The sequence below is a fragment of the Motacilla alba genome, chromosome 2 (genome assembly GCF_015832195.1).
Source record: "Motacilla alba alba isolate MOTALB_02 chromosome 2, Motacilla_alba_V1.0_pri, whole genome shotgun sequence".
Classification (NCBI taxonomy): Eukaryota; Metazoa; Chordata; class Aves; order Passeriformes; family Motacillidae; genus Motacilla; species Motacilla alba.
In genome coordinates, this window is record NC_052017.1 from 28,972,099 (window position 1) to 28,989,815 (window position 17,717).

General features: G+C 35.8%; 1 protein-coding gene across 2 annotated transcripts in view; it reads right to left on the reverse strand.

The window, feature by feature from the left end:
* The window catches only part of CRPPA (CDP-L-ribitol pyrophosphorylase A), a 107,290-nt gene that overhangs the window by 76,089 nt on the left and 13,484 nt on the right, over positions 1-17,717 (reverse strand). For both annotated transcript variants that reach the window (XM_038126986.1, XM_038126987.1), the window contains exon 3: positions 5,720-5,869. In XM_038126986.1, the coding sequence (XP_037982914.1) occupies positions 5,720-5,869 (150 nt within the window). The remainder of the gene's footprint in view (positions 1-5,719; positions 5,870-17,717) is intronic.

Below are 17,717 nucleotides of genomic sequence, written 5' to 3' on the forward strand. Positions count from 1 at the left end.
GGTTGAGGTGCCTTCAAGATTCAGATATCTTTAGTCTTGGCAAGCAGATGAGCAGTGTTTTTTTCAGGATTCCAGCACTAGAATTAAAGGCCCAAATTTTGTCTCACTTATATCTTGATCATTCAGCCCTTTTTCTGAATCTGACCCTGTCTCCCAAAGTTGCCAAGGTTTTAGTCAACAATTTGTCTACTACCGTTCATCTAATCGCTTCTTGCTCCTGGCAATAATAATTTGACAGACACTGATGATTTTAACAAAGAATGAAGCCACAGGAAAATCCCCAAATCAGTCTAGACATTTTGCCTCGAAGGACTTTGCCTGACCTATGCCAAAATATTGCTAAACTGCTACAGCTGACTCCACTTCCCTGCTACAGAGGATACTAAAATGCTTCACACATGTTTGAAAAAGAATGCCAGTAATGTTGTGCCCTTTCAAAAAGTACTTTAGAAGTTTACAAAATCCACATGGAATACACTCCCTATTATTTACATACAGAAAAGACAATACAATGAGTAAATACTTTTAGAATGGCCCTAACAATAGCCAACTTCCTTTCTTAGTCTGGCAAGGTCTTCCCTGAACATTTCTAGGGGTTTGTTCCAGGAGAACCATTTTAGGATTTCCTTTTCTTCTACTAATAACCAGGTTGGACAGTTCAAAGACTATCTCTTTTCCCCATCTCCACCCAATCCGTGGACATCTTGCAATGATTTCTTTCGAGAGTGGAAGAACATCTGCCTCCCAGAATTCAGCATCAAAGTATGTGAATGATTCTCTCTGACACACTATTGTTTTGCATCTTGTCATTACTATGTTTATATATAGCTGTTCTCTCCTATGCAGGCAGATGTTGTAATGGCCCATAAGTAAATGTAATTGCCTAATATTCAAAGAGTGGTTAATGTTGGCTATGAACAGATATACTAATTTAGTGTAGTCCCAAAAAGTACTAATCTCTACATATTTTCTACACAGATTAGATAGAATCCCTAAGATCACACAGATCTGTGGGGATATCAAGGAGGAGGTTACAGACATGAATCAGAAAAATGTCTCAAAACATGTTGAAGCTCATTCTCCTTCAATGAGTATTCCTGCTTCCTATTCCTATTTTTTTTTTTTATTTCAGCTTCATTGTTCTGATTAGTTAAATATAAACTTCCACACTCTGCAAAAGGTCTACTATCAACAGATGATTAAACTACCTATATATGTAATACAAACACCCCACCCTCCCCAAAAAGTGTGTAATTCTTGCAATAAATTTCCACAGGTATAGCAGATCTTGAGGAAAATTGTAAGATAATGTATAAATGATCAGCAGAAAAAAATGTGTATTTATTTATAAGATTCTTAAAAGGCTATCCCTTAATTTTGAATTAGTGATCAGATTTTGTCATACCACTCACATATGAAGGATTCCTTCAGAATAGGATTCTAACATAACCTGCTCTTTTTTCAGCTGTCGGTAGCTATTCCCTCTCACCAGGTTTTTGGCTTCCCTGGACTGGTGGCACTGGGAGCAATTCTCTGGTATTCCCCACATTCATGCTGACAACTCCTTAACCATTGTATCATCTTACCAGGGCTGTTTCCTCACATATCTGACATAGAAGTGGGTCAGAATCTCCCACCTACCCCACTCATCTTCTGCTTCCATTTTTGTTTGTTTCTCTTCCAGTTCATGAAAAGGTAAAGCTTTTTAAATGTTCCTGTTACCTTTCCTGCTTTAGCAGATATATTTCAAGTGTTCAATGCTTTGAGTATTTCAGCCTTTATATACTGTTATATATTATATATAGTTTATATACTATATACTTGTGTTACTTTGTACAGAACACATGACATGACACAACAAGATGCGTTGTGTTAAAGACCAAAAAAACCTTTGAGATCTTTGTGCATTTCACAATATGTCAAAAACAAGTATTACAAAAATCAGTCTCAGCCTACTCTGATTAAAGGAAAATGGTAGTCTACCTGACTTCCTGATACTCTAATTCTTTTAAAAGGTACTGCTCGAGGGAACACTTGACTTCTGGTAAGAGAAGACTTTCCCCCACCCACCTCCTCCAGGCTTGCAGGATCATACTCCACATTTGTTCCCATTTAAATTAAGAAGTGGAACAGAAACATGAAACTACCTTAAGCAAAAATGAACAAGTCTGGTCTAAGGAATCTATCCCTCATTTTCTATCTTTGGAAAGGATGGATTCTCAATTAACACTTAAACTTTCCTGATTTTCCTTGGGATTGATAAAAATAGAAAAGAAACAGGTGCTTTTAAAGATCAGGAATTTGTTATTAACATAACAAAATAAAAATAATTTTTAAAGAGTTAAATCGGCTGATTTTGTCCCAAATAGTTCGGAATTGAAGTAAATCATAGATTCTGCCATTTTTTACAACTTTTCCAGAGGTTTTACTAGTTATTAGAGATTTGTGGTTTTGGTTTTATATTTTTTAATTTGTCCATTTACTGTGGTTCATTACATTGTGCAGGAAAAGAGAACTCACAAATTAGGACATACCAGAACTTAGAGTAGTGATGCGACACCACATTTATTCCCTTAACAAATTGATATGTCCTTTTACCCAAAATCCCAAGGAAAATCCCTAGCTAACATAAAGCCTCCCATCTGCAAGAGCCACACACACTATAAATACAGTTCTTTCTCCCCTTGCAGTTGTTTGCATTGGTCACTTGTCCGCCCTGAGCCAGATACATATTGTACAAAAAGAAGTTGTAACTTTTATAAATTTTATAAAGCTTGTAAATTGTATAAATTTGAAAGTTAATAGTTATGAAGTCAGAAGTCTTGACATCATAACAGTTAAATCAGAAAGTAATATATATCTGAACAAAGATCTGTTTGGAACACTTGTTTTAGGCAACAGGGAAGATGTCAGACCAGAAACTAAATTAAAAGCATCACAATGAAATGCAGGTGAACAACCTGGCTGAATTGCTCACAATCTGTTCTGGATTTTTGGTGCCAAATGTGAAGGGGATTCCCTGTAGAACACATATATTTTAAGATACTATTGTAAATCAATCTTTGATATTTGTACATAAAACTAATTAGAGGAGATTCAACAGGGCATGTATTTTTCCCCAAGTCATTACTATACTTTTTTTACTTGAGCTAGAAAAGGAAAATGTTTTCTAAGGAAATTACTTAATTTGGTAAAGATCATACAAATATATTTTCCATTTATTAATAGTGTTGCTCTGTTCTAGTTCTAGATAAATTTAAAACAGCAATAAAAAGAGAAGCAAGCACCTCTAGTGTGCTCTTCCCAGATTGCTACCAGACAAGAAGAGACAAAAAAGACTGCAGATAGCAAATCTGTAAGGGACAGATAACTGACCTTTAACTGAATTCTGCAACTTTGCAGTAAATATATTCAGAGATCTTACATTCACAAACACATCTGGAAGTCAACACTCTAAACCTATCTACTCACATCCGACGGTGCACTTAAATAGAGATGGAGCTTGAAAGCAGTATTCCACATAACCCACAGTGTAACCGAAAAGCCTGTGTTACTCAAAGCACTAATTCAAATGGACGGCTTCTTTCCAAGGAATGCATGCTTGACTGTTGTTTTTCCCCACACTGTTGTTGCATAAAGGTCACAACTGTATAAAATACGCAGGCATGGGATCATGATCCCAGGCAGAGTCAGCCAAAATGAATTCCATTCCCAGCTTCATGAATGACTTGCAACAGGAGTAACAAAATTATTTTCTCTTTTTTGTTCATCTGTACAATGGTACTTACCTTCACCAGGCTATGGGAATTGATTATGGATATGTTAATATTTAGAAAGCATCATAAGCTGCATCCATTCCTACAAAAATCTGTCCTACAGTAGCTTGACTAGGTTTTTCAGGACAACGATTATCTGTCTTTTTTTATTTGTTTGTACAGTTCCCTGAACAATGGGGTCTTAATCCTTGACTTGGACAGCTAGACACCATTGAAACATAAATTATTAGGAAACAATATGAGTTGAGAGATTTTAGCAAAGTGTTATACTTCCCAAGGGTCCAGACACAGAGCATTAAAATGACCAGAATTTAGCCAAAGCAAAGGAAACTGGGGACAAGAAACCATAGCCTTGGTTGCTTCTAACAACTTTGGTGGCTTGTTCTTGAAAGAGCGGGGATACAAAAAAGAAGACTGATGGAATGCATATGTGAGGAAAAAACTCTATTCAGAGGAGCATAGGAACTGCAAATATAGTTGTCTTTTGAGCGAGGCATTTAGGACAAGAGCTTCTTATGTATTTGCCAGCTCTACCATATTTGCAAATTATAAACAAACATAGTAGAAAAATACTGGGTTGTTTGGGGAGTGGGGAGGAAGGTGGTTGCAAGAAGCAGCACATAAACATGAAATTTGCCAAAAGATACACAAATCAAAAAGGGTTGTATAACCAACAGTAGCTGTTGTCTCTTGAGATGTGTTCTTACGCACATAGAGGATATATTTCTTATGAATATACACACTACATTCAAGGTAAAATCTCAGAAGTATCAGCTGTGTGTCATATACGAAGAACAACCCCCTGCCTCCTATCAGAAGCAAAAAGGTTGAAGCCAGTCCAATCACTTGAGTAGTTCTTAATTTTGGATAGTCCTTCATCTTCAGCATTTAATATCTTCAAGTTTCAAGCATAAAGGGTATGACATAGAATTTGTGCCAACATTTCTAAGGAAAACAATTACTGAACAATTAAGTAACAGCTTCTTCATTGCCTGTCCTCACATTCTTCTGTTGTTAGTGACTTCTAAGCTTTGTACTCTCTCAAAGTGAGTATCAGAAACTTGGGCTTGTTTAGAATTGAAAGACTGACGGGAAACACAACTGTCAGCATGAACATGAAAAATAATTCCTACCAAGTGACAAATGAAGAAATGCTCTGCTTCCAGTCAGTCTGGAAGATACCTGGACAGGCAATTTCCACAAGGTGATGAATGAAAAGGAAGCAGTGCTGAGACGAAAGGCTGGAATGTTTCCAGTAAACTGTGAATGCAGGGTGGGGCAAATGAAAGCCGTCTTCAGGGCAAATTAAGGCAAAAGAGTCAGGGTTTAATACATTATCCACAACTTTAACTTTCCTGAATAAAGTTAATTTCAAAGCAATATATTAGGAAAAAAATGAAAAATTACAACAGAGACAAGTAAACATTATTTTCAGCTACTAACCAAAGTATGTATAATACACATGCAACAAGAAACAGAATAAACATTTACCTAGATGTAGAAAGTTATATTATCTCAGTATTTTAGAACAGCCTGTATCCCACTAAATTACTATAAAATGTCATTATTACACTGTGCATCCAAAACCCTTTGATACTCTCAGTCAACAATACATATTTTATACAGACACCTAACTTGAAACATATAAATCCACTCATTTAAGTAATTTATTTAATGCACAATAAAAAATAAAGCAAATTTGTCTTTCCAGCCATTTAGACCCATCACCCCTTCTCATATTAAAAAGTTAACTCATCAAAAATTTGAATAAATTGGAATAAGGCTTTTTTAAAAGACTCAGAAGTAATAAGCATACAGTTTGATGTAATCTGAAACAGGTACTGAAACTCTATTCTTGAAAGAAGACAAATAAAGTTACCTTTTTTCTTTTTTTTCAACTAAAGTAAATTAAAAAAAGGTCTTAGAAAGCCTTAATATCTTACCTGTTGGTATGCTTCATAGATTATATCAAACAAGAAGGCCTGAGGCATTTCACTTGCTCTGTACCTGGCACGTTCCAGTGAGTGGTCCAAGCAGCCATCAGCAGCAGAGGCAATAACAGTAGAAACTAAAGGACGAATTGCTCCTGCTGCCTGTGGAACAAAACACAATGAGAGACTTAAATGTTATCAACATTAATTTATATCACAAAGCTTTAGTCAAAATAGCTTAAAAATTGGGATTTTTCCTCCTTTATCTTTTCTACTTCTCATAATCTGTAAACCATACTACTTAGTCTGAATGAGACTTTCAGGATTAATGTAGCAATGGAAGACTGTAATCAAGGTACAATTTACCAAAAAAAGAAAGAAATCTTAAGCCCTTCATAAGCACCTACTGCAAATAAATGTACAGATCTAAGATGTTCATTCTTCAGACTTTCTTCTCCATACACTGTAGGCAGTTTCTTTGAGGACAGGTCTAGGCCTATTCAGATAGCAAACAGCAGCAGACACAGCTGAGAAGTCTTGACAATCCACAACACCTATTGCTTTCACAGATCTCAACTTGATCTAAACAGATCTAAATTGATCAGAACTAAGCTACAAGAAAAGTTTCAGAAAAGTGAGCTTGCTCCCCTGTGTTGAATTCACCCTGTGAAATACTGAGTAACCACACTTACCAGTGAAATCAGAGGGAACACAGCAGATACATCTGAAAGTACTTAATATCCAGCAGCACAGTGCTGCAGAACACTTATTTAAATGCTTATATTTCAGTTTTGGTTTGCTTAGGTTTGAAACCAATTAAACATATACCTTTGATTTTTTTCATCAATATATAGTACTAAAGATCTGTGGCATCTCTGAAACAGAACTCTCCTATGTGGCTTTAGGCATTTTGATAGCAGAAATTTATCCACACTTCATCAGTAACTTATCAAATGCTCATGTGCCTCGGAGGTAGCCTAAGACACTTGGGACAAGAATGGTCCATACAATAATGAAGAAAAGAACGCAATGGCAGAACACTGCTTACCAAGTCACAGGGCAAAAAAGCATGCTCTCCATCAACACTAACCACTGAGAACAGCATCTTCACACTATACTGCTTATTATGAATTGCTAGGATGAATAAAAAAGAATAATTGATGCTGTTTCAAAATATGTGGAATTATCCAACATCTTAAAACAGTATACCTAGAAAATCATTCCCAGTGGTGAATTCTGACACTTTTTATTGCAGACACATATTTTCTGAGGTTTAGTGAATTTTGACACAGAACAAAAGTAGGTCTCTTATTACATATGAGGAATTTTACTTATCACTGTTGGCAAATCCTGCCCGAATACATGAGTCCTGTCCATTCTTAGAAGATTTCTGACCTCAGATAATCATAAAATGGCAGAGAAAGACAAAAAAGGTTTTGGCCACCTCAGAAGAGAAAGAACAAGTTCTCTTCCCTCCCCCTTTTACACTACTAAACAATAAAACAAAGGCAAATGCAGTTAGCATGTTGTGCACTTTATGAGTTCCAAACTACAGTTTTTGAGTTCATTTTTTTACAGAATGAATACAGAGATGTGATCCAATTTCTCATGCCCAAAGAGTTCTGATATGCATAACCAACCAGGGCAGGGTGAAGGAAGAGTCAAGACTCAAAAGAGACTCGTGAGAAGAGAAATATCTGAACTACTTTCTCAAAATCTGAAAAGCACTTTTCCTTTCTAATACATGGAAAGAGATACCTATACAAAAGCTACATGGAGCAAAACACTATCATCCAAAGACAAAATGTGGTACAGAAAAGTCAGTAAAAAGCAGGCAATCATATAAGAACTGTCTGTAGAGAATCTCAAGAAGTCATCTAGGCCACCTTTCTGTCCTAGCCAGGATGAATTTTATTTCTCTAATAGAAAAGACAAACTGAGAAAACTAAACACCACTATAATTTTAGTAATATGTCAGGGTATTAAATGAGGTGTAAATTTAACAGATGTACTTAGAGCAAAAGCTGTGCATAGCAGAAGTAAAGAGACTAAATTATCTGCAACTTGTCCCTTCTCTATTTCCTACGATTCAAGGACATGGATTATTACATCTATATCCCAGCTGCTGGGCATTTGGACTATGTTATTTTGCTCTGCCATCATATTTTAATTGGTCACACACACACACATACACACAAAATTATAAAATTAGAAGGTCATGGGAAAAGAGAGAGAGCAGCATGCTACCCAGAGTTTTTCTGTAATTAGCTATATATTTGAAATTTTTTTTCTGGAACAGTTACCATTCGAGAAAGCCATTTAGCAAAACAGGGTTCCTTAGGCTGATCCAATATTTTATTACAGTTTTTAACAATCCTGTCATGTTACATTTTCAGCATAAAACAGGCTGGAAGAATACAATGTGATTTGCGTAACCAAATCTCACAAGTGAAACATGCACTCTGAGGAACAAAAAACCAAACTGCAATTCTAAGTAAAATTGAATACTCAGAATTATGTTCTTAAAAGAACTCAGAAACACATTGTTTTCTTGCCATCTGGTTTATTGCACAATAAAAAATTATGAATATCTGTATTGGTATCTTTGTGACAATACTGAACCACAACTCCTGCTCTGCTGAGACCTAGCTCTTCCAAACAATTCAGAATGACCTAATTTCTACTAAATCCAAATGCAATATTTTTTTAAAACTCTGCAATTAACGTCTCAAGTAATTGAAAGCTTCACGGCACTTAACATTTAACAAGTGCATTTTTCAAACAACTACAGTTTTCTTTTACAATACCCCACAACTGAGTCCAGCGTGGCAGGGTGAGTTTTTCCCCTCTCTTCCTACCACTTCAATAGGAAATCACAAGTTGGGCACAATAAGATCTTTTTCTGCAGCAGGTCCTCTCAAACTATACCTGACACTGATTGAAAACATGAAATTTAATACAAAGAATAAGATTCAAAGAATAAGACTTCTGATCACGCAAAGGAGAGAAATTCTGTGTATGCAGAAACAGGATAATAAGCAGTCATTTGATTTAAAAGAAAGCCTCAACTTTTACTCCAGGAAAGGACAACTCAGTCTGTGACTGAAAGCAGAATGGAGAGCTCTGGTACTAGTAAAGCCAAGAAGTTTCAACTGCTCAGAAAACCTTCATATGATAAAGAGTGGAAGCCCAAAACCCCAAAGACTGAGCTTGAGCATACTTGCTAAGGTGCAGCAGCGAGTCAAAACCTTAAAATCCTAAGACAAAATACAGAAACTGATTCTGTTTTGCTCCCTACTGGCTCACTTTCCATAGGACCTTTCTCTGTCTCACAAACACACACAGGCTGTCTCAACCATATGAAGTGACCCAACACAGAGCTGCATTTACCACCTCAGTGACACATGAACTACATTAATTCCTAAGGCCACTTTCAGACTGTGTGAAATTGGGACCAAGGAAAGCAAAACACTGGCCTGTGGCCCTGTACTGTTTTCATAAAGCACAAGAGAGCTCAGTCCCAAACACAGGAAACTCTGCATCTGCAGTACTGCTGGCAACATCCCTGAGCTGGTATAAGCCAACAGAGCTGCCAAACCCAGGCTGGCTTACACAGACCTCACCACGCGTGTTTCTGCTTCCAAAACTGGCTCATTGCATCTTCATTCATGGTCTAGGCATGGGAAATCAATAGAATTGAGCTGTGAGTTTTGTCTTCTATACAGGCCAAAGAGGGGCACACTTTTAAGATGTGTGGTTCATTCTACAGTACTGCTTTCTGGTTAGCACAAACCTTCCCCCTACTCTGAAAAGCACAAAGCCTTTCTGAATTCCACCTAGCACCCTTGCAATGAACTGAATGGGGAATTTAGAAATTTAAGACAGGGCTACAGACTACATTTTTTTCATTCAGAAACTTAAATATTAGGGCACAGAAGGGACAATATTACAATAAGGCAGTATTATAGCTAAAGGGACTTTTGTCCCCAGTAATTGTGGGGTGTAAGTGAAGAACACAATCATTCAGCTAGTCCACATCTATTCAGTTTCAACAGCAAGCATTTTAATCTTTGCAAGGGATTCCCATGCTGGCTTTTGCAGTTATAAATCAGTAACAAAAAATTATTTCCATATTAGTAAAAGAAGGTATATACTGAGTTTCAGGTATTTGAATTTTATTTGTTCTAATTTGAGAAGTATTGACTTGCTCTTTATGTCAGGAATGCACAAGCATTTGGCCTGGCTCTCAGATGAGGACTTGAGTTCAAACATGAACTTAAAAATTAATAAAACAAAGAAAACCTATCCTCATTTGAAATTATAAGTACTTACTAATGTCACTGTAGTTCTAAAAATCTGTTTTGCACTTTGAATTACCATAGCACAAAATACAAATCCTGTGAGTCTAAAGCAAGTGCCTGGGTCTTATACTGACATTTCCCTACTCAAGAGTACTTGTCTTCCAATTTCTAATAATTTTAAGCCAGACCTCAAGTAGGTTTGCTTTCAAAATCATACAGAAAATGCATACGTCCTTCCTGAATGTGAAGTGGATACTCAACAGACAGTTAAACTGAATTTCTTTAAATGTCCATTTTACAGCCTTCAAGCCACCTACTTCAAACACATTCAAGCACTAACTTTGGCATGTCCAGGAAATGCATTTCTTTTCCTCGTTTCTGCACATTTTGTTAAATAAATCAGTTAAAGTATTCAAATATGAGTGACCAAGCTCTTAAAATACTGCTTCATAGCATAACAGACATTGAAACAAATACCACTAACTGGTTATTTTTATTTTGCAAATAAAATATTGGAAGAAAAAACAACCTTCTATTCTATAACTTCCTTAAAGCAATGCTAAAATGTCCTAAGAATGCAGAATTCTATCAACTTCAGGGGAAGGGACAGAATCCTGTCCCTCAGAGGCAAGCTCATCCATTGATCTGGTGAAACTGAACCCACTTCCAGATGCTTTTAGAAACAACAGGTGTCTTTTATGACCCATTTTAAACTGAACAAATCAAAAACATTTACAAAAAGGTTCTGAGTCATGTGTTCATTTTTTTGCGTAACTGCCTAGACCACAACATGCATTCAAGAATTAAAGATTCGATGGTGACTGAAAAAAAGGTAGAGAATGAAGTGCATGAGGAAGGTCGGTATAACAAGGCATCACAAGTGTTTCCAGTGGATCCAAGGTGTACTAATCCACCTTTTCACTAAACAGTAACATATTGTTCTCAGTTTATCATACTTCCACTCTAATAAGATGTTGTTTAGATGCGTGTATTCAGTGAATCCATAACCAGGGTGAGACTTAAGATCAGACAGCAAAATCAGTCCAAGGATTGCTGAATCCAAAAAGTATTAATGGCATATTTTATTATAAAATTAAATATGAATTTTTAGATCACAGAAGCTGACACACAACATAACAACTTGCTTGGCTAACATAACGCAGTACAGCTTACTTTTACTGAAAATTCATAAATAATTAAAATCCTCACTTTATCTATAATAAGGTAATATTAGGTAGTAAAATCCAAACAGAACCCATTAAAATTTTCATAAGGATTAGGGAGAGTGATGGAGCTTTTATCACAAGCAACAAATCATCCAGCTAACAGCTACCCAAAACACAGTGCAGTATTCACTGGAGACCAACACTCCCCACTTACAGCACAACACACCAAGAACAAGTTATCATAGAGCCAAAAGCTCCAAAAGTGCATGAAAACCAACACACATTGCTGATTTGGTCATTTTGGGTAGCCAGTGCTGAAACAGAACAATGGTAAAAAGCTGCAAATCTCAACAAGTTGAATGACATAGACTAGGAATAAAATAAAAAAAAAAAGTTGTAGCGGCACAAAATGCTTACAAAAAATGTCAGAACTACAATTCCTTTTGTTTTAGAACAGTGTGGTAACAAGTTCAGACAACCACAGATCCTCCACGCTGGCCTACTAAAACAAAAGTATGCTATGTCTTTGGCATACTTACCTTGTCCCCATTAAGGCCCAAGTACTAATGTAGACCCACAAAGTCCAAACACACAGCCAGCCTGGAACCCTCAACTTAAGAGAGTGGGAGTGACAGCTTACAACTTTACAGAGTCTAGTCATAAATGAGCAAAGCCTTCCATCTCTCTAACAAGACTTCTTTTCACTTTTTAATTGCACCAACAATACTTTTCTTCTCCATTCATAGCCTCTCCCTCCCCTGAAATTCATTTTCCCTATGCTATCTTCTCAGCTGTATAGTAGCATTAGGTAAGTGTATATTTTATGTTTTATTTCTTTAATATTTAAATCACCCCAACTAACAATTCAACGTTTTAATATTACTTAGGAATAGGCCTGATATGAGACATAGAAAAACAAGCCTTTGATTGCTAAGTTTAAAAGAATGTTCCTATTCTTAAGCTTTTACATGTTTTCTCAATATTCATATTTATAAATTTTAATTCTTTATTCAGACTTGTTATCAACTCTGACGAGCAAAATAGAACTGAAGCAAGACTCACAAATAATTTAGCCACCCTGCCTTAGAAAAAATAAATTTGGCTTGCATGTATACACTGAAAATAGAAGTACATTAGAAATACATTTTCAAAATTTCAAAGCAGCTAACTTCTTTGAAACTGTATGCTGGAGATGGTGGGGCTTGTCACACTTAGTAGGACAACTATGTCCATCTTGAAACACCAATAAAGTCAGTTTTACAACTGTGAACTTGGTAAACATACAAGCAATTCTATCTTGCTTTTCCATGAAGACAAGGATTGCATTAGGACACTGGTGAACAATGTAACAATAATAATCAATGTTAATTTAGACAAGCTAGGTATCTAACAGTTTACAAATATGTCCTGGAATGGTTTTTGTTGGGTGAAAGACTGTTTATATGTTTCCAAACACTCTACCATCTCATAAGGATTTAAGTCTAAATTAGGTCTGGCTATGAACCAGCAAAAGAAGCTCAGAATAACTATGATTAATTTCTTCACATTTTTTTCCATCAAACTGTTTCCACATGTTACTACACGGAGAGTATTCTTTTACACAGATCTAGCTACTTTCCAGGAAGGGCATTCACAGCCATCTACAGTATGAAAAAAATACAGAATCTCTGATACATGAAACAGGTAGAAACTTGCACTTCTATTCAGACATTTGCATTCAAACTAATTGTATCTACAGTAATCAACATACTTCTGACACACTCAGTAATTACTATTTAAGTTAGAAGAATTGTCTCTACTGAAAGATTTCCTATTTCAAATTTATCAAATAGAACCTTCAAAGCAAAATTCAAAAACTTAATTATAAGATTAAAATATTTCACATATTTAAGAGGATGTTCTTTTCAGATTCCTTCTATATCTAATAAAACAAAGGCATATAACCTTTTTTTGTAAAATAAAGCAATTAGAGAATTACTTCTAATAAACATTTAAGGTATAGCATTAAAATACCGTATTTTAACCTTATCTTCTTTTTGCTTTTCATTTTCTGTATTTTGTATCCAGTTCTTATCTAGGACTACATTTCTTTTTCTATAACCAAAATTCTTAATCTATGAGAAGTTTTACAATTCCAGTGCAGAGATAGAAGATTTAGAGTATTTCCTCTTCCAATCTATAGAAATCCTAGCAAAACAGCTCTATTTCAAGGGACAAGATAGAGGCAGAAACAAAGTCATGACACAAACCATAAGCCACCATGCCTATACAGAAGTACAGTTGAAAACAACTGCTCAACCACGCGAGCAAAGTTTTCTAAACTTAGATGTCAACACTTTTTCAAGCCCAAACTAGCCAAGCTTCCAAACTGAACTATACAAGCCTGCACACAGTCCTCAGGGTTCATAACCTCATTCTGCACCCAGAACCCACCTACTTTCTGGATAGCAAGGCAAGGCAGGAACTTGGTTGCATGGTTTCAACTCAAACCTGACACCATCTCCCCCATAACTCATTCTGTAAATGTTGTGTCCAAAAGACCCCCCCAAGCCAGCTGCACACTTCTCTTGAAGGACCAGATACAGCATGGAGTCAGTCAGGACTACAGGACAAGCAAGATGACTCAGTAAAGAACAGCGCACCACAACAAAGGTAGAGGTGCTCTCATTAGCATAAAGAAACATAAATTTGAGTCCAGGGCATAGCATACTTTCACCCACACTCACACCCAGACTCTCCCATGTAGCACAGACACTACTTATGTGACTGTGCTGTGGTGGGGCCAGGATTCCTTCTACCTATTCTACTGACAAACAAGCACAATCTGCAACCTGGGCTGTGTATCCATCAGAAATTAAGCATGAAAAAAAAGGATTACCTTCTTTCTGCAAGTGTATCTTTTTTAACAAAAAGAATAATTCTTAAATTACCTTATTTTGAATTTTGTTGGGGAAAAGAAAAAAACCAAAAGATGAAATTCATAATCCTTACGGCTACGGCATGTTTGTTTCTCATTAGCGAGCACTAGAATTTCCTTTACGTAGGCAGTATCACCAGTCAGTGCAATTTCAGCTATCTTGACACATTCGCACTGGCAGCTTTTAATTGCCCAAGGACAGAACTGGTTGAAATGTTAAATATGCCTAGTCTTACACAGATATTAAACCTAATCATCAGCCAAACAAAAAGAAGGTTAATTAGAACACATGTAAGGAGTTTTGAACTCTAGGAAAAAAAAGGCTTGTATGCTAAACTTCACCTAATTTCCTTAAAGTCTGTTTACCCAGCTGGCTAGAAGCAACAGTCAAACTCACTAAAATTGGGCACATGTTAATCTTAAACCAACACCAGGAAGGAAGAAGTTATAATTGTGTTTATTCCTAGCTGAAAGAGAGGGGATGTTTAATCAGAAATTTAATATACACTTTGATCCAATGTTAATGAGCTGACACTATGTTGTACATTGAAATTACTTCAAAGACATAGGATGCCTTAAACAAATGTAATGTATATTTATGACACTGTTTAAGAAAAAGAAAACATTTCTTCTAATGAGGTCACCTTTATCAGAATATACTATCTGAGTAAGTGGGGATACCACATGTACATCAAGACATGTCAGAGCCCCAGTTAGCTAGAGCAAACTAAGGAAGATAACAGCAACTGTTGCTCAAAAATTAAGATTGCACATGTTCTTTTTTACTTTACATAATTTTTGTTCTTTTGTATTTAAAGCATTTATTTCTAAGCATCAGTAAATACTGTATTGGCCTGATCAACCACATGCTAAATTCTAAAAGTTATTCTGTGGAATAAATAAGATTTCTCAGAGAAAATAGAAAAGATTCCCCTCAAAAAGACAGAATAATAGGAATACATAAATGAAAAAAAACCCCGATATTTAAAGTAGAGGAAAGAAGCAGATGTATCACAGACTACAATTTTTCAACACACAGCACTGAAAACAAGCTCAAAAATGTACCATAAGTGGAAAAGATGCAAAACCAAGTACATATACACTAAGGAAAGGGAAGAGTGGTACTGCAAACAATGACACAACAGTAATGTCAACATTTTATTTCATATCAAAATTGGATTTTTTTAAAAAACAGACTGAAAGTAAGTCATAAGAATGTAATTTATGTTGTTCTTGTATCATGAATTACTGACAAATTTTTAAAACAAGAAAGTATAAAATACAAAAGTTCACAGGATTAAACCAATATATATGTTTTTAATGTGTCATACAAATTATATGGCATTTCTTCTAGTGCATTCTTTATCTGTTCAATCCTTGTGAGAATCCAAGAATGGTCAAAGAAGTTAGTGTTTTCCATAATTACAATAGCACAGTACATTACATAAAATATTTTTTGTCATATTATTAGCCAAAAAAGGTCTTACTACCTAAGTCAACATATTTAACTTTTTCTTTTTGTCACAGTGCATTAACTGGAAATGTTTAACAAGATGCTCTCATTTAAGAAGTTTTTTTTTCTTCTTGATACATTCTTGTAAAATATTTTAAAGTTTGGCATAGAGTCTGTATAATGCTATTAACAATTTATATTAAGTATATGATACACACCACACATGGCATCCCTCACCTCAAGTGCAGCACATGAGCACATGCTGATGCAGAGTTTCAAGACTGTCTTATGACCTATTTATTCTTTTCAGTTATCAGCAATAGTTGTACATTAAACACAATTACAATGAATTATTTAAGATGTATAACTTCGTCTAAGCAATTCAAATATTTCACAGCAAATCACGTGACCAGTAACCCACCATCAGTTTTCAGTATTTTTTGAAGCATTTTAAATAATACTTACAGTTTTACATTTTGGTATTCATTCAACCAAACTGATAGATGAGCTACCAGCACTTTCTTGTTTTAATTTGTGCTATACTGCAAATCTAGGTGGCAAAATTTAAACAAAACATCTGCTCTAAAAATTAATGAAACGCAAACCCAAAAATTTTTGCCACTAAAATGAACAAAACTGTTTATTTTATTTTGACTGCATAGTATTGACTTGCATTAACAAGAAATTAAGCACAACTTACAGTCAGCAAGACATCTTTCATACCCCAAATACTGATTTACATTGCAAAAAGCAATCAGCGAGCATGCACTCTGCCACAAAGGATTTTGCATATTACAGTAAATCAATATAAGGACGAGTTAGCGCTTGTATTCAGTGAAGCAGAAATCTTGATGCAACTGCCACAGGAGTTAAAATTGGTTTTAGGGGGTTTATACTTTAAGAAGGATATTTTACCTCCAGACAGCATGCATCATTACAAAATCAACATCGTGATGTGAAGGATACTGATCCTCTGCATATCATTTAACATCATTTGCATCATTTTACGAAGAAGAAAAAAAAAAAATCTCAGCATGTTGTAGGAAGACTCTTGCACAATTCAATCAACCAAATGCAAAACTGCAATGTTTAATTAATAACTCTTTTCCCACGCTTACAGTCCTGAGCAACCAAACCCCACAGGCACTAAAGTTTGTGGTCACACAGTGCCCTAAGCAACTCTGCACATGCTTATCAAATGTCTTTGCCTCATGAACTTGCTCAGCTGCTTCTCTCAGAACTCCTTGTGCCTCTCCTTGCAGCAAACCTTGGATTCAGGCTTCCTTCCCTTACAGACCATTAAATTCAAATCCCCTCTTTATACAGGTTTCAACTAACACTTTCTGTTACCAAGGGCTTTATAATATAGATCACTACACCTTGCCATGTCAGTTTGGCTCAAATAGTGACTTTAATATATGTCTGTGTAGATTTGATATCTCACAAATATTCTCCTACATGCTCCAGGGCTCCTCAAGGCAGTTTTAGTTCTTTCTGTACTACAGCCCACTTACTTCTTGGAAATCGGAGGATAAGCACAGAACCAGTCCAGCAAACTATTCTAGCATACAAAACAGGCCAAGTTGGCTTTCAGAAGCTTCACCTAACCTGCAGGGCTGGTGTTGTCCTCGCCACAACCACCCAGATTACAAAATGCAGCTGGGAACATATCTGCTTCAAAACTCAGATAATCTTTCTTTTCAATGCAATATTTGGTGAAAAGGAGTAAAATTTTCAGGCCTGATCTTTAGTCAGAGAAGTATGGCTAAGAACCTCTTTCACATCTTGGCATGTAGGAGCTGCTAGAATGATCCAGGGCCTTTATTTAGCTCCTCACACATGCTGGACAAGATAAGATTTCCCTTATTTTAAGGAACTATTCTTTAAACCTTTTATCTGCTGCAGGAAGAAGAAATCTGAGTGCTAAACAGACTTTGCTAAAGGCTGCTTCATTTCCCAAACTTAATATTTTTTTCTCATATAGAGCATATAGATTTTAACTAGCTTCAAAAAACCAGCAGTACCATATATGTTGTTTCTCTAAATTTAAAGGGGGTATATTTTATAGACATTACAAAAAAATGACCCAAACAACCACTTAAGTATGGGAAACTACGCTCAGAATTAATTTTCAGAGTAAACTAACCCTATCTAAAAAAAAAGGAAGGTAAAA